General features: G+C 39.6%; 1 protein-coding gene across 6 annotated transcripts in view; it reads left to right on the top strand.

Moving 5' to 3' along the window:
* LOC309633719 (contactin-associated protein-like 3) overlaps positions 1-17,531 on the top strand; it is a 257,758-nt gene that overhangs the window by 20,826 nt on the left and 219,401 nt on the right. For 2 of the 6 annotated variants that reach the window (XM_082402936.1, XM_082402937.1), the window contains one exon: positions 14,055-14,114. The exons of 2 other annotated variants lie outside the window; for them this stretch is intronic. In XM_082402936.1, the coding sequence (XP_082259062.1) occupies positions 14,055-14,114 (60 nt within the window). Of the gene's footprint in view, positions 1-3,385; positions 3,562-14,054; positions 14,115-16,310; positions 16,330-17,531 lie in introns of those variants that run through there. 2 more of the 6 variants (XM_082402932.1, XM_082402935.1) reach the window with 2 other exon arrangements.

Genomic DNA, 17,531 nt, shown 5'->3' with positions numbered 1-17,531 from the left:
GTAAGATAGCCTAGGAAAGCAAAATTTTAAAAAACACATGAACAAGTTTTTTTGAATCTCAAAATGATTTGAAGGCAAGAAACAGTGTTTGAGAGAAAATTGGGGAACCTTACTTGCATAAGAAAAGGTGATATTCCTGTTCAGAGTTGAATGCCATTTTGGAGCCAGTCAAGCCAGGCTGAGGAAGCACATTCTAAGCAGAAGCAATAAAAATTGTGTGCAAAGAGCCAGGCTTGTTCTAGAAATTAAACAAGCCCCACTGTGAATATGGAAGAGTGAATGAAGGGATGAGAAGCAGGATAGGTGAATGGAAACTAGGTTACAGAGGCCTATGAGTACAGATGGGCATATGCATGTAAGAACACTACTCATGGCAGGGAAAGAACCACCTGGATGTATCAGAAGGAACAAGTTCTTAACACTCACAAAGGGAAAAAAAAAAAAGAAAGCCTGGTCTTCCCAGCTAGAATGGAAAACTGTTTAATACATGAGTATTCAGAATAGTTTTCAATCCGGAAATGTGGGGAAAAACTTAACATGGTCTAAACATTACTTGGGTTCCACCTAAAAAGCTTAAAAGCAAGACTCAGAAGGATAAAATTATTTTTAAGTAATTTAACTGTATCCCAGAACAAAGTTCAAGAATATGTACAGAAATACTAAAATATTTAGCACCAGAAAAGGAAAATCTACAGTGACTGTCATCCAATAAAAAAATTACCAGGTATATCAAGAAGCAGGAATATAGAACCACAATGAAGGGAAAAAAAAGCCTAATTAAAACTGACCCAGAAATAGAAAAATTAAAGCATTAGTAGACAACAAAACTAAAGTAGATATTATAATTATATTTCATATTTTCAAGAAGCTACAGGAGGGATTGGACATGTAAAGGAAGGTATTTTTTAAAAAGCAAATCAAAGTTTTAGAGATTAAAACTAAAATAGCTGAGATTAAAAGTACATTGGATAGAATTAACAGTAGATTAGACATTGCAGAAAAGAATTAGTTAACTGAACAAAAAGCAATATACATTATTCAAAATAAACACACAAAGAAAAGAAAAAAAACTTTAAAAAGATATGAATATCAAGAGAATGGGAAGTCAAGTCATAGATGGGGAGAAAAAATTTGTAAAAGACAAATCAGATAAAGGATTGGTATGAAAATATACAAAGAACACTTACTGCTTACCACTAAAAAAAGAGGACAACCTGATTAAAAGTGGACAAAAAATCTAAACTGACACCTCAGTAAAGAAGATATAAAATATCAAATAGGCATATGAAAAGATGCTCAACACCTTATGTGTTTGGCGAACTGCAAATTAAAACAACAATGAGAAACCACTATGCAGCTATGAAGAGGACAAAAATTCAGAACACTGACAACACCAAATGCTGGTGAGGATGCAGAGCAATAGGAACTCTCATGATCGCTGTAGGGAATGCAAAATGGTACAGACTCTTTGGAAGACAGTTTGGCAGTTTAATAAAAGAGTAAATATACATTTACCATAAAATGCAGCAATCAAGCTCTTTGGTATATACCCCAAAGAGCTGAAAATTTACGTCCATACAAAAGCCTGCACATGAATGATTGTGGCAGCTTTGTTCATAATTGCCAAAAATTAGAGGCAACCAAGGTGCCCTTCCATAGATGGATGGATTAAAAACAAACAAACAAACAAACAAAAACCTGTTCCACATTCATACAATGGAATATTATTCAGCAATAAAAGGAAATAAACTACCCATGAAAAGACATGGAGGAACTTAAATGCATATTACTAGGTGAAATAAACCAATCTGAAAGGGCTACGTACTGTATAATTCTTAACTATATGATATTTTAGAAGGCAAAGCTATGGAGACCGTAAAAAGATCAGTGGTTGTTGGGGGTTTGGGAGGAGGAAGGGAAGAGTAGGTTGCATAGGTGGAACACAGGGGATTCTTAGGTCAGTAAAAGTATTCTGTGTGATATTACAATGGTGGATACATGTTGTATTAGTCAGAATTCTCCAAAGAAGCAGAACCTATAGAATACATGCATGTGTTTGTAACAGGGAATTAGCTCTTATGATAATGGAAGCTGAGAAATCCCACAGTCTGCCATCTGTAAGCTGGAGACCCCAGAAAGCTAGTGATATAATTCAATCCTAGTCCAATGGCCTGAGAACCAGGGGAGGTGGTGATATAAATTCCAGTCTGAGGTCAGGAGAAGATGAAGTATCTCACCTCACACCATGAGGCAGGAAAAAGGGGCAAATTCTTCCTTCCCCCAGCTCTTGTTCTATTCAAGCCCTCAACAGACTGGATGATGTCCACCCACATTGGGGGGGGGCAATCAACTTTACTGAGTCCACCAATTTCAATGCTAATTTCACCTGGAAATTCCCTCACAAAATATACCCAGAAATAATTGTTAATCTGGGTCCCCCATAGCCAGTTAAGTTGACACATGAAAGTAATCATCACAAGTCGACCCTGTGTCAACATGACACCCATATGCATCTCCTCAAATCTTACTTAATCCCCAAATAAGACAATAACAAGGTCTTAATTCCACTTAATATGATACAACAATTCTGAGTCCAATCAAAATACACTAACCCTATCCCCAGAAGAGGAGGTAAATCCTTGTGATATAACTTAAAGTACTATAATGTAAAATTAAGAGTACTTACATATTATGATATAAAATCAATACAACTCATGTTACATAATAAGGGAATATGAGAGAGAAAAAACAAATAGACACTTAACACAAATATATTCATAGCAAAAAAAAAATGGTGTACTCATGACAATTACAGTCCTGGTTTCTGTAAGTGGTCAGTTATAGCTGGTCTTTGTAACTACTTTCTTATACCCATTCTGTATTCTTTCTATCTTCAGCAAGCACCTCAGCAGATCGTGGTTCTTCCCTGGTGGGTGACCAAATCCTTCCTTCTTGAATAGTCTGGGTCATTAGTAGCCCTGCCTAGACTGGGTTGTTGTAGTTTTCCACTGAGCTTAATCAAAGAACATGGTAATACTAAGGGATGCCTTAAGCGATCTACTATATCCAGATACACTTTTCCTTACTTCCGTGTGGAAGAGTAGTCCGCAAGTAGTATCCTTGTATCAACAAACACTTTCCTTTCCTTCTTTGTCTGTTGATTCAGAGGCATGAGGAGCCCAAGGTAGCTGGGTGTTAGTCTTAACTCCCAGTTCTTTGGAATCATTGCTGTGTCTCCTGGTAGAAGCATTTTCCCCTTTGGAACTCAGACCAGCAGAGCATAAGGTCACAGGAACAAAAAGCAAAAATTTGATAGTGGGTCACTAGGGATAATACTGAAGAGTTGAAAATAACTCTTCTCATTTTTGTCCCTTAAAATTCCTGGACCCGAGAATCCTGGCTATGGAAGAAAGAGGACCATATATTGGACTCCAATTCAGAGCATATACAACCCTCTGGAGAACCTTGCCCTGGGACAAGCAGAGGTATTGTCACATAGCCAGCCCTGTAACTGAGTCTTCAGAAGGCCATTCCACCATTCTATCCAGCCTGCTGCTTCAGGTAAGACTAGTGAATTCCAAGGGCCCATTGCCTCACTTCATCTGCTGTGAAATGTATTCCTTGATCTTGAGCAATGCTTGCAGAATCCCATGACAATGATAAGTCATTCTGTAAGATCATGGATGGTAGTTACGCAGAAGTGATGTATGCAGGAAAGGCAAATCTGTACCCAGAGCAAACGTCTATTCCAATAAGAACAAAATACTGCCCCTTGCACAATGAAAGCTGTCCAGTGTCATCAGTCTGCCACTGACTAGCTGGCTGATCACCCGGGGAATAACACCATATTGAGGGCCCACTGTTGGTCTCTGCTGCTGGTTGATTCTTTTTGATTGGGAATTCAGTAGTGGCTGTAGCCAGGTCAGCCTTGATGAGTGGAAGTCGATATTGCTGAGCCCATGCATAACCTGCGTCCCTGTCACCATGGCCACTTTGTTGATGAGCCCATTGGGCAATGACAGGGGTGGCTGGGGAAAGAGGCTGACTGGTCTGCACAGAACAGGTCATCCTATCTACTTGAGAATTAAAATCCTCCTCTGCTGAGATCACCCTTTGATGATGAGCATTCACATGAGACACAAATATCTTCATGTTTTTCAACTATTCAGAGAAATCTGTTCACATACCTCTTCCCCAATTTTGTTTATGACCAACTTTCCAGTCACGCTTTTTTCAATTCCTGACCACCCAGCGTGTCTGACCATTTCTCCTTCCAAGTGTTTCTCCCTCAGCCAGGTGCATGGCCTCAAGTTCTGCCCACTGGGAGGATTTCTCTTCACCACTCTCCTTCAGAGATGTCTCAGAGAGGGGCTGAGGGCAGTAGCTATCCACTTTTGGGTAGTGCCTGCATATTGTGCAGAACCATTTGTAAACCAGGCCTGCCTGAGTCTCCCTCCGTCAATTAATAGTAGGGAAGTCCCCTTGACGTCATAGGTGCAGGCTGGGAGAGAAAAGGTAGTGTAGCAGAAGTGAGGACTGTGGGCCTTTGAGCTCCTTCTTCATGGAACTTACTTGTGCCTTCAAGACCTGCTCTGGCCTGATCACATATATACCATATCCATTTGACGATGGAGTGCTGCTGTGCATGGCCTCTGTTATGGCTTGGTGGTTAAGATTCCACTTAGTTCATGCTGGGCAGCTCAGGTCACATGGTAACTTGATGGCCCAAGGTTAAGTGTTCAGTCTCTACAAAGTTCAGTAGCAGACCTCTTGTTTCTCAAAAGGAGACTAGTTACCAAAATGATGGAAGGGCCTTGCTCCACAGTTCTTAAGGCCTGTGCTTTGATTCACCTATGCGGGCCTTCAAGAGGCTCCAGACAGCATCCTTATTTGCCACAGACACGTCAAAACCGTTGTGTCTTCTGGATCTTATGGCCCAAGTGGCAAAGCAGCTTGCACTGCAGCCTGGACCTGTTACACAGCCTTCTCTTGTTCTGGGTTCCAGCCTAAACTAGCAGCTTTTGGAGTCACTTCATTAAAAAGTCTGGAGTAGCACATCCAGATGAGGAATATGTTGCCTCCAAAACCCAAAGAAATCACTAAGAGCTGTGCCTGTGCTTTGGTTGTAGGAGGTGTCAGAGACGACAACTTATCCTTCACCTTAGAAGGGATACCTTGACATGGCTCATACCACTGGGCCCCTAGAAATCTCACTGATGTAGGAGGCCATGGCATTTTGTCTTATCTATTTTCTGTCCTCTGACACATAAATACCTTACCAACAAATCTAGAGTAGTTGCTACTGCTCGTTCACTAGATCCAACCAGCATAGTGTCAGCAATGTAATAGACCAGTGTGATATCTTATGGAAGGGAGAGTCAGGTGTATTTTCTAGCAAACTAAATAATGGCATCAGGCTGGAAAGTTGATATACTCATGAGGTAGGACAGTGAAGGTGTATTACTGGCCTTGCCAGCTGAAAGCAATCTGCTTCTGGTGGGCCTAATGGACAGGGATGGATAAAAAGGCATTTTCCAGACCAAATACATATACTTACATACCATTTACCAGGGTGAGTGTTAACTTTCTCAAGCAATGAAACCACATCTGCAACAACAGCTACAATTGGAGTCACCACCTGGTTAAGGTTATGATAATCTACTGTCATTCTCAAGATCCATCTCTCTTCTGCACAGGCCAGATAGGATGTTGTAGGAATCACCACCCCTGCCTCCTTCAAGTCCTTGATGCTGGCCGTAAACTCTGCAGTCCCTCCATGAATGTGGTATTAAATTTTATTTATTGTTTTCCTAGGTAGAGGCAGTTCTCCTGGCTTTTACTTCGTCTTTCCCATCATAATAACCCTCCCTCCACAGGTCAGGGAACAAATGTGGAGAATCTGCCAGCTGCTAAATATGTCTATACCAAGTATACATTCCAGAACTGGAGAAATAACCACATGATTGGTTTGGAGAACCATTGGGCCCATGGTGAGACAGAACTGAGCTAAAACTCCATTAGTCGCTTGACTTCCATAACCTCTACTCTGACTTTTGGGCCCCTGCAATGTTTTAGGTCTCTTGGAATTAGTATCATTTCAAAGCCAGAGTCCGTTGTTCCCCAAAAGGTCTAATAATTTCCTTTTCCCCAATGCACAGTTACTCTGGTAAAATGCCAAACATCATTCTGGGGAAGGCTGGGGCAAGAATTGACAGTATAAACTTTCAGAGTGCACTGGGGTCCTTCCTCAATGGGGCCCAGCCTCTCCTTCATTCCAGGGGTTCGGGATCCATAAACTGGCTCATGTCTAGGAATGTATTGAAGGGATGTGACTCTGTTTTTATGATTTAGGTTCGACTTTTATTCACTTGACCTAGAACTTTTCTGCTTATACAGATAAGTACAAATTTAGTAGGCTTCCTATCTATTTCACTTCTAGGAACACCATGATCAATTAATCAACACCATAAGTCAGCATGAGTCAGACTATTCTGATTGCTGCTTTGACTCTGCTGTACATTAAGGTAACCATGTCCACTTTGCCTTCAGTGGTTGAATATTGTCACTTGGCCCCTACCACCTCAGGATTCAATTACCCTCTTTGCATTTAGGTTTCCCAATGCAGTGACTGCATTTCCCACTGTGAGGTCTGATCTACAGAGAAAGCAACCATAGAGTATTCAAGGTGTCAACTGAAAAAAAATGCACAACTTAAAAGTTGAAAATTATGTTGCATTTGGAACCTAACTGAGGACTTAAGCCTGGGATACAGCCTCTCAGATAGCTCTGGGGACAGTTCCAAAGAGAAACAGAATATATAGGAGTTTTGCCAAAAAAACCCAAGTAATCAAACATCAAAACTTTCCTGCTAATTAAAGGAAAACCAGACATCTCAAGTTAACGATTTTAACACTTTTCTATGTATGGGAAGATGTAAGAATCTGGGCTTAATAAAATTATTCCTTTGATATGCACCTAAACTATCTAGGGCCAGTATCCTGTTTTTCTACATCTTAAATCCCCTCAGGGTGCACTATCAGGGGTGGCTGCAGTGACTGGTGGCTTGGCGGCTGCAAGATCCTTTGTTTACTGGTATGGCAGGTGACATTCTTTGTCCACAAAGGATATTGGGGATCCTCTCATAGATTTATTCCTCACAGTATTGATGGAAGGTAAAACTTCTGGAACCCCCCAGTCAGGTGAGCAGGTTTTAAGTGACAAATCTACTCTAACATTCCTCTATCCCTAAGCCTCTGAAGTTCTTCTCTAGCTTAAACTGAGGCAAGTCCAGCATTTCCAGGGTACTCATGGGGGGCCAACTTTTGGCCTATGTTTCAGCCAACCAACCAACAAAACTGCTAGAGCCCTTTCTAATTCCTCAAGCTGCAACAGTAAATGCAGAAGCCCTATTTAGTGAGCCCATACATTCAGCCTCATTCAACCTTATAAGGAATTCCTTCTTCCATTTTCCCACACCTTTAGTACTTATTCCCACACATTTCCCAAGATTTTGTCTGTGTAACTTAGAAAATGGAAGTCATTATTTTGGAATGTAATGCACTTCCTCATGAGTCACAGATTGTATCCCACCTTTAGGGACCTGCTGAGCTTGAGTCTAGTTAAAGGTCCAGAAGTAAGGTGGGGTGGTAGGGGTGGGTCCTGAGGAGACTAATAATTATGTTACATGACAATTGCGTCAGGGGAGGCTATGACCCTTTCCTCAGGCAATGCAGGGTTAATCCCCTCAGAAGGAGCTGGAAAGGCTGATACCCTGTATGTAGAGAGGCCGCTTCCACTGGGGTTGAGGAAGCCATCTCTGCTGGGGCCGGGGAGGCCAATACCACTGGTAATAAAAGATTCATCACAATTTAGGGGCTCAATATCCCCAGCTTCATCAGGATCTTCCCACGGGTCCCCATCCCAACTTATAAGATCCAGTTCTTTCCCAATCAATGCCCTCACATTGATTCAACAGTAGATGCCCTTCAAAACTGGGAGTTCAACTTGCATTGTAATTCAACCAGTTGCACGATGAGGTTCTGTGCTTGATTTCCAGCCCTGTAGCTACAGGAGACAGTGGTCTCCTTCAGGGCACATGGTCATTTATGTGGCACTTGAGCTGGGAGTTCAAATCACCAAGTTCATCCTTTTCTTTCAGTGACATAAGAAGCAACAGAACAACATAATTATATACACTGGTTTTCCAAAAATGTTCAAAAGTATCATATACGTTCATCCCAGAGAAATTAAATTTTATGTCCATGCAAATATCTCTACATGATTGTTTCTAGCAGCTTTGTTTGTAATAGTCCCAAACTAGAAACAATAAAAATGTTCTAGAATAAGTGAATGGTTAAACAAACCGTGGTACATTAATACTATGAAACACTACTTAACAGTAAAAAGGATTAACTACTGATACATGCAAGTACTTGGATGGATCTCAAAAAACATGCTGGGTGAAAAAAGCCAACATTTGAGGTTGGTGTTTGAAGGTCACATATTATATGAATACATTTATATAGCATTCTCAAGATGACAAAGAAGGAGACAGATAAGTGGTTGCCAAGTTTTAGGGATGGTGCATGGGGGCCAGGGTGGGAGGAAGGTAAGTGTGACTATATATCGGGGTAACAGGAGGGAGATCTTTGTGGTGATGGAACAGTTATGTATCTTGATCTTGGTGGTGGCAACACATGTGATAATGTGGCACACATATACCTTGTAGCAATGTCAATTTCCCAGCTTTGATAGTATCCTATTGTTACATAAAATGTAACCAATTAGGAAAACCGGATGAAGATTACTTGGGTCTTTACTGTCCTATTTTTGCAACTTCCTGTCAGTTTATAATTATTTCAGAAGAAATCATTAAAAAAAGTAATGTGTTCAAATAAGAAAAAGTCTATATAGAAGTGTTTTTTTGAGGGTGCTAAACTCTTCAAGACAACTTCAACTTTCAGGCAGTCATTTTATCATTTGTAACATAATAAGAGAAGCAAAAATTGTATTAGGGACTATATCTTGGGGAAAATTTAATGTAATTTTTGACACACTGTATTAGAAACATTCGTTTCTGCTGAATAATATTTGCTAACTTTTGAGATAGGTTAACCACAGGTAGATAAGTCTAGTAACCAATGAATAACATGAACAGAAAGGCAGTCTCTTAAGATACGTGATATCATGCTCTATGGAATTTTTCATTAATTTAGACAATTTTGTAGAGCTCCGATGTCAAGGTAAGTGACAAGTCCAAAGCTGCTGAAACCTAATGAGAATTACAAGAGGCTACATGGTAAATTGTGACAAACCGATTCCAGCGGTCCCCAGCTTTTTTGGCACCAGGGACCAGTTTCGTGGAAGACAGTTTTTTCCACGGAAGCAGGGGGGATGGTTTAGGCAGTAATGTGAGCTACAGTGGCGGGCGTGATTCAGGTGGTAATGCAAGCAGTGTGGAGCAACAGATGAAGCTTCTCTCTCTCTCTCTCACCCACTGTTCACCTCCTGCTGTGCCCCCTGGTTCCTAACAGGCCTCGCACAGTGGGTTGGGGACCCGTGGATTAAGCGATGAAAATAAAGAGTTACAGAGCTGGTATAGAATTTAAAGACTTCACAGTGACATATTGTTTGAGAGACTCTGAAGTGATTTCGTGGTGTTTCCAAGTTTGCTGGGGACTGGGGACCAGGCCCAACCCAGACTATTTGGCCCCTGTACCGTGATCTTCCCTGAGAGCCAGGCTCTGTTGCTTTCCTGCACACTCCCCGCTCTTTCCTCACAAGTTGTCTTCGTAGCACTGTGCAGCTTTAGCCAGATTTCAGGGCACAGAGAGCCTGCCTTGAACTGAGAGCATCTCTCCCACACATGCACTTGAGGGCAGCCTGGGCTCTGCTCAGCTCTGAAGAGTCAGAGCTCTTCAATGAACCCTATTACAGTTAAGGAGCTTCTCTGTAGCTTAAAATACTTGAGAAAGAGGAAAGAAAACTATTTTAGAAAGTATCTAATTGGAGCTATCCCAATCATATTTTTCATCAATGACTTTTGTGATTCCAGGCTTTTATAAGCACAATGATTCTGACACATTTTTAGGGAGAAAAGAGAGTGTTCTTTCCTACTTTAGTTATACTCTTTCAGTCACTGTAGTTTCATATTATTGAATGTACAAGACCAAAAACATCCACATATTCATATTCGCATTTGGAAAGATGTGCTTTAAAAATGTTTCTTAAATGCATTCTCACTATCAAAGTCACAAGAATACCTTCGGCAATAGGGAGGAAAAGGTGACTTATTTCTCTGTAAAATCAAATATGATACAGACCAAGTGGTAGGCATTCAATGAACGTGGCCCCTGAGACCATGTGTGGTGGTGATAAAGCCCTGGGATAGGAGTGCTGGCCAGGTCCTTGGTCTCTGGGTGAATTCTCTTCATCTGTTCCATTAGAGGACTGGTCCAGAGTCCTTTCAGCTTACGCATTCAATGATTCTGTCCCACTAGTTCTTAGGCAAAATAAAACAGAACAAAACAAAACAAAATCAATAAAAACCACTTAAAAAGTAAATGAGAAAACTCTGCCTGACCTAATGTGAAGGAGTCACTCACTGTTCCCTACTTTGAATGGTATCCTTGTAATACCTGTAAGTGGTTATCTATCTGGGTATTAAAATGTTTTCATAAGGACCTGCTGTACAGCACAGGGAAAACACTCAATATTTTGTAATAACCTATATGGGAAAAAATCTGCAAAAGAATATGTATATGTATATGTGCATATATATATATATATATATATATATGTATGTATAACTGAATCACTTTGCTGTACACCTAAAATTAACACAACATTGTAAATCAACTATACTTCCATAAAATAAATAAATAAATTTTAAAAATTGTGTTTTCATGAGTAGATGCTCCATGAGCGAGCTGCTGGCAGGGGAAAATGCAGTGTGCTGCATCCGCGTGCTTTTTCTGTGCCAAGTATTATTTGAGGAAGGAAAAAAACCTGCAACAATTCTGCTTTTGCAACATGATTTGAATCACCAGAATGTCTAGAATTCCTGTGTTCTCAAGGTGCTATCTTTCAGTTAGCATGGAATTAAGGAGATGAGGGGAATGGAAGTCTAAAATTCAATCCTTAACTCTGGAATGCTTATTAATGGAGGTACATAAAGCTTAATATATTGGAAAGTGTGTGGACTCGGTCATTTAGTAAAAAATATTTGGGGCTTACTATGTGACAGGCACCGTGTGACTTGCGGTGGATGTGTAAGGCTTGGATGGTGTTCCCAGGAAGCTCAGTATTTAGTGTGGCATCTTCACTCTAGTTCTGCCAATAATTAACCATGTGAGCACTTTGGAGTCTGTTTCATCGGCACTAAAAAGGAAAATGAGAGCACAGGGCCTGAGTCTCTCAGGGGTCCCTGTTTGCTTCTATGAACCTGCTGAGAGTAAGGAATGTATTCATGTGTCAGTTGGAGGATAAACTGTTACGTTCTCTTCTTCTTTTAATGTATGTACATATGTATGTATGTGTTTATTATTTATTTATTTAACTGAAGCTTAGGATTCTTTTTTTAATTTGGTTCTTCAATTATACTCTAAATAGAATTTGTTTACAATAGGCTGTTCCTTGACAGCTTTCTTCTGGGAAGACATGAAAATACAACGATTAGGTGTATCAACTCATTCAGAATGACAATGAATGAAGGGAGCAGATTCCCCTTCCTGGTGCCCCTGGCAGCCAGTGTGAGGGCCTGAACCTTGGGCTCAGCCATTGGGATCCTGCAACCTAAGACTGAGAGTCGTGAAACAAGTGGGGAAAAGATTAAGAAGCAGTCGGACTTTATTGTTGTGATTGCAGTTGTGGAGTTCTTGGGGGAGGGGGGCACCACAGCAGGCAGGAGCAATGGCCTGTCCAGCTATATGGATGGGTCCAGGGCAGCTGAGCTAGAGTTCTTCAGTGGCAGAAGCAGTACCCTGGGTCACATCTTTCTTTTTTCTTTTTTCTTTTTTTTTTGATTGGTATCATTTATTTTTGTTAATTAATTTTTATTGGAGTATAATTGATTTACAACGTTGTGTTACTTTCTGCTGTACAGCAAAGTGAATCAGTCATACATATACATGTATTCACTCTTTTTTAGATTCTATTCCCATATAGGTCATTACAGAGTATTGAGTAGAGTTCCCTGTGCTATACTGTAAGTTCTTATTGGTTATCTATTTTATATATTGTAGTGTGTATATATACATCTTGACCATTTCTATGACACATTGTTTTATAGGACCTGACTATTCTTCTGAACTTGTGACCACTTCCACTTTCACTTGTGAACCATTTAATGACCTGCTTACAAACCCTTTTCTTCCTGTCACTAAGTGACGACTCTGATTACTTAGAGATGGTCTGACCCATAGGAGGGATGCGTCCACCAGCTGGCACAACAGTGGCTCCACTGAATTAAAGCTGATGCTGCCCCTGGCATCCTGGGCTCTGCTGATCACTAGGCAAGCTGGGAAAAAAGTGTTATAAGATGGGTGGGAGAAATCCTTTCTGATGATCAAAGGGATCTTGTGTCCTGCCTCCCTACATCTATATCTTATGAAAATTCAAGAGGCAACAACACCACATTGGCTGGGCTGTGAAGGTCTCAGTTCCTTCAGAAATGAAGGTCTGGATCATGTCACCAAGTGAAGACACCAATGAGCCTGGTGCTAGCTGAGAACAAGGTGACCATGGAGCAGAGAATGGCTGAGGGACGTCACAGTATCACGAATGATGCAGAAGCACATGCCTACACATGTTTCCTTCCATGCTCCATAACTCATTTTCCTCCCCCATCCCTTTCCCTTGTCAGACCATTTTATATAGACCACTATAGTGATGGTTACATTCACCATTACTCTGTGGGTTTCTGATGATGTAGATGTGCCTGTGACCATCTTAGAGGAGGATTAGACAACATCCAGAGACCCTAGGATTGGGGCTGGATGCAGAGACTTGAGGTTTTCTGCCTTTGGTGAGTGGGTGGTACCCTTCCTTATCTGAAAGAGAATTGTGTTCAGCAAGACTTACAATTTCTGGAATTTGAAGTGTGTATGTTACTGACCAGGGTTCTTGGCCTCCTTAATCAATAGAAATTGATCAGAGACCAGACAAGTAATTCAGGCAAAGCTTTATTGGGACCCCTGCTGCATCAGGGGGAGCGAGAACAAGCAACAGGTTCCCTTGCTCGCTTCCTGGGGGTGGGGGTGGGGGTGGGGGCAGCTGGTTCCTTATATGGGGGGGAGGTAGTGGTGTGTCCCAGGGTTGGGCCGGAGGGGTGACTTAGGTGGTCTGCCCACCCCTTTGGTGGTGTTGAGTGCAGGGGGCGTGCGCGGAACCCAGCCTTTGCTCCCGACCCCCGTTTTTGCTTCTAGCTCTTCAGAAGTGGCAGTTGGGCTTTTTTGGTCTTTCTGTATCTTTTGTCCAGAATTTGCCCCAACTGTGCATGCACGCAGTTATTTTTAGTCCCTTATAGTTTCTTTGCATTTTGTTGCTCTAAGAGACATTTGTCCAGGTGCAAGCACTGCAGCACTGCAGCAAAGGCTCCCAGGTCCCAGCCTGTTTCATGTACATGAATAGATGTAAATCTGGGAAACTGTGCTTGTTATTTTTCGACTGTCCAGCACCCACCCGCCCCTGACTCTGCGGAATTAACCCAGATGTGATTTCCTATTGAGAGGCAGCGTGTTTCCTGCTACTGTGGAAACCACTTCACCTGCAGATGAGAGTGGGGCTGTGACCTGCACTCTGTGTTAAGCAGGTTGTTGTTCTTTTCTTCCAGCCTTTTTCTTCTCCTTCTTCTTCTTCTTCTTCTTATTATTATTATTATTTTGGGATAAGAACACAACGTAAGATCTATCCCCTTAGCAAATTTTTAAGAGCACGTACAGTGTTACTAACCAGAGGCACTATTCTGTACAGAAGATCTCTAGGACTTATTCATCTTGCATAACTGGAACTTTGTTCCCTTTAACTAACACCTTCTCTTTTCCCCCTCCCCTCAGCCCCTGCCAACCACCATTCTACTCTGTGCTTCTGTGATTTGACGATTTTAGATTCCTCACGTAAGTGGTATCATGTAGTATTTGTCCTTCTGTGTCTGACTTATTTCACTTAGCATAATTTTTCCATATCCATTCATGTTGTCACAAATGGCAGGATTTCCTTCTTTTTTAACACTGAATAATAGTCCATTATATATATCTCACATATCTTTTATCCATTCGTCTGTTGATGGACATTTAGGTTGCTTCCACATCTTGGCTATTGTGACTAATATTGTTGCAGTGAATGTAAGAGTGCAGAAATCTTAATGAGATCCTGATTTCAATTCCATTAACTATATACCCAGAAGTAGGGGAGGTTCCTCAAAAAAAACTAAAAATAAGAGGATTGTTAGCTCTTGGTTGGTCCTGAACAGGCAAAAATAAAGGGGGCAGCAGGGTCCAACCAAAAGGCAAATATGGTCCTGCCCCCTCACCCACTCCCACCCTTGATCCAGGGGTATTTGGTTTCTACTTATTTCCCAAGCCCAGTCCTTCAGCCTCTTATTGATTCTGTGAGCCCATAAGATGCTTTAATAAATTCTCCGTTTCTTAAGAAAAATTGTCCAATAATGTTGCTCCCAACAAAGAATTATGCTACTCCTTACTGTCAAAAGGAATTTTAGCATTTATAATTCAGAGTTTACTGAATTGCAGTATAGTGCAGGCCTTGTAGTTTCATTACGAAGGAAATCCTGGTTTACTCCATTAAAAATCTGAGACCTAAAATAGAAGTTGAGTCAGATTTTTATTGACTCAAGCAACAAAGAAGAGTTCTGTTCTTGTGGAGTTTTGATAAATGCCTTAAGAAACTTAAGGATATCAAAGTGATTTAGAGAATTTCAGTAACCTTCCCAAAACATGTTCATACATGCTATCCTTATTCTAAATTGAGAAATGTGTAATGCAGTTGTATTATTTTGTGTGTTGATATTAATAATACATAGAGGTTTTTCTTTACTTTCTGATCATGAAACTCCACCCCTAGGGAATTCTGGCCTTTCCATGAAAACAAAATTCTCCATTAAAAGCTGTGGGGTGGGACCCTGGGATCCCACTCCAGCAGATGCCTTTATTTGATTTGATTACTTGTGTTGTTCTTCATCCCATTAGTTCCTTGCAATAAAAATTTCAAATGTTGCTTGTGAGACTGAAATGCCAATTAGTTGAATCAGATGAGACTCTGGGTCGATGGTGATGAATCCTTAATACCCTTCCCACCTCCTAGGGTGTGAAATAGGCAGTTATGCCACATGGTATTTCCATATAAACTCTATCAAAACATAAGCTTATAAGTAATGACAAAAACTGAGACAATGACTTAGCTCTATAAAATATATTTTGAGATAGAAAGATATATGTGTAAGTCCAGCTGTAAATTCAGGCTCAATTCTGAAAGATGATTATTATTCAGACCCTGAAAGAGTTTTTTGTTTTAATTTATTTTTTTGAAGTATAGTTGACTTTACAATGTTGTGTTAATTTCTGCTATACAGCACAGTAATCCAGTTATGTATATATATATATACACACACATATATATGTGTGTGTATATATATATATATACACACACATATATATATGCGTATATGTATATATATATATATATATACATATATATATATATATATATGCATTCTTTCTCATATTCTTTTCCATTACAGTTTATCACAGGATACTGAATATAGTTCCCTGTGCTATATGGTAGCACTTTGTTGTTTATCCATCCTATATGTACTAGTTTGCATCTGCTAATCCCAAACTCCCAGTACTTCCCCCCACCCCCCCACATGGCAACCACAAGTCTGTTCTCTACAGACCTTGAAAGTGTTTTGAATATTTTGGATTAGATAAACAGGAAAACAAACATTCCATATTCTATCAAGAAGGATGAGAAAAAGGAATCAGGTAGATGTGTTCCAAATTTTGAAATTTTAACTTCAACTAAATATGAATGCATATCCTGTGCCTCCCCTCAAACAGATTTACATTTAATTGAGAGTAGGAGGAAAAATTCTGTTCTGAAAGAGACAGAGACTGTTTATGGGAATCGAGACGATTACTTCTGAGGGTGGGAACAGTAATAATAATAGTTGAATCTATAAAGATCCTGCTATGGCCAGGCATTGTACCAAGTCTTTCACATGCGTTAATTCATTTAATCCTCACAGCACCTCTGTGAATCTGACATATTATTATCCCCATTTTACAGAGGAGGAAGCTGAAGCACAGACAGGTAAATGACTTGCCCAAGTTCCACAGCTTCTGTGAAAAGCTAATTTTCAAAGTAAACATTTTAGTGCTATTTGACTTTTTAAACTATGTGCCTCTATTAATTTTGTGACTAAAATTTAAAAATTCCAATTGAATAGAGATTTTTTGCTTCCATTATATTTTTTTCTGGAAAAAATATTATTAAGTTTGCCCCCAAATACCACTGAATTATAAAGTTGCTTTTTACAGTTTTACATCCAAAACTTAATGCAAAATTGAGATCTAAAGATAATAGGCAATATTTTATATTGGTGTTTGTAATATCAGGGCACAAACTTTTAGAAGTGACTTTGTTAGCCAGCCCTCCTGTAACTAAATCTATTTGGAAATCTCAGCCTATTATCTTAAGGTGTCTTTAAAATGAATTATCAGAGTGGCTGGGCACATCTGTACTTAAAACACTATTTGTCTAATTGCTTCTACTTAAGTAAACATTACATATTACTAGAGATTTCAAATTGATTTTAAATTAAATAAGATCTAGTAAAACAAAGAGCAACATAAACTGTTTTAACTTGCCCCTTGCTTTTGTTGTTTTGTTTTGTTTTTTTCTTCTTTTCAAAGAGTTTCTTACCAATTTCTTCAAAGGAAATCAGGAAACTCTACATGTTTAGATAAAGTTCTATCTATATCATAAGACCCAGGACTTCAGATGAAAAAGGTTTTATAGATAATCCTCCTCCTCTTGAAATATTTATAATAATTCAGGACATACCTTCTGGTCAATCATATCATCTAGATAAATACTATTTTTAGTTTTTATTACTTATTCAGTACCTATGGAGTATTACATAATGCAGTGTAGTCCAATTTATATATGAAATACAAATTTAAATAACTGAATTTGGTGTATAGTGCACCTTTATTTCTTTTAAACATAGACATATTTTAAGAGGTGAGCTTTATTAACTTTACATGGACATATCTTTTTGGAAGTGGAGTATTAAGTTTGAATAGAATAAAGGTTTACAAATGGATATTGGTTAATATATGCATTTATATATATACATATGTTATAAGAATAATTTTGTTTTATTCTCTAAAACATCACATACATGTTTTCACCCTGGGAATCGTTCCTATGTAAGTCAGTGCCTTAAAATATATATGCTAATAAACAATATTCAATGTGCTACAAAAATAATTCAGTTAAATTTTTAAATG

This window comes from Balaenoptera borealis, assembly GCF_965194805.1.
Source record: "Balaenoptera borealis genome assembly, chromosome: 8".
Taxonomy (NCBI): domain Eukaryota; kingdom Metazoa; phylum Chordata; class Mammalia; order Artiodactyla; family Balaenopteridae; genus Balaenoptera; species Balaenoptera borealis.
This window is presented reverse-complemented; position numbering and strand designations above follow the sequence as displayed.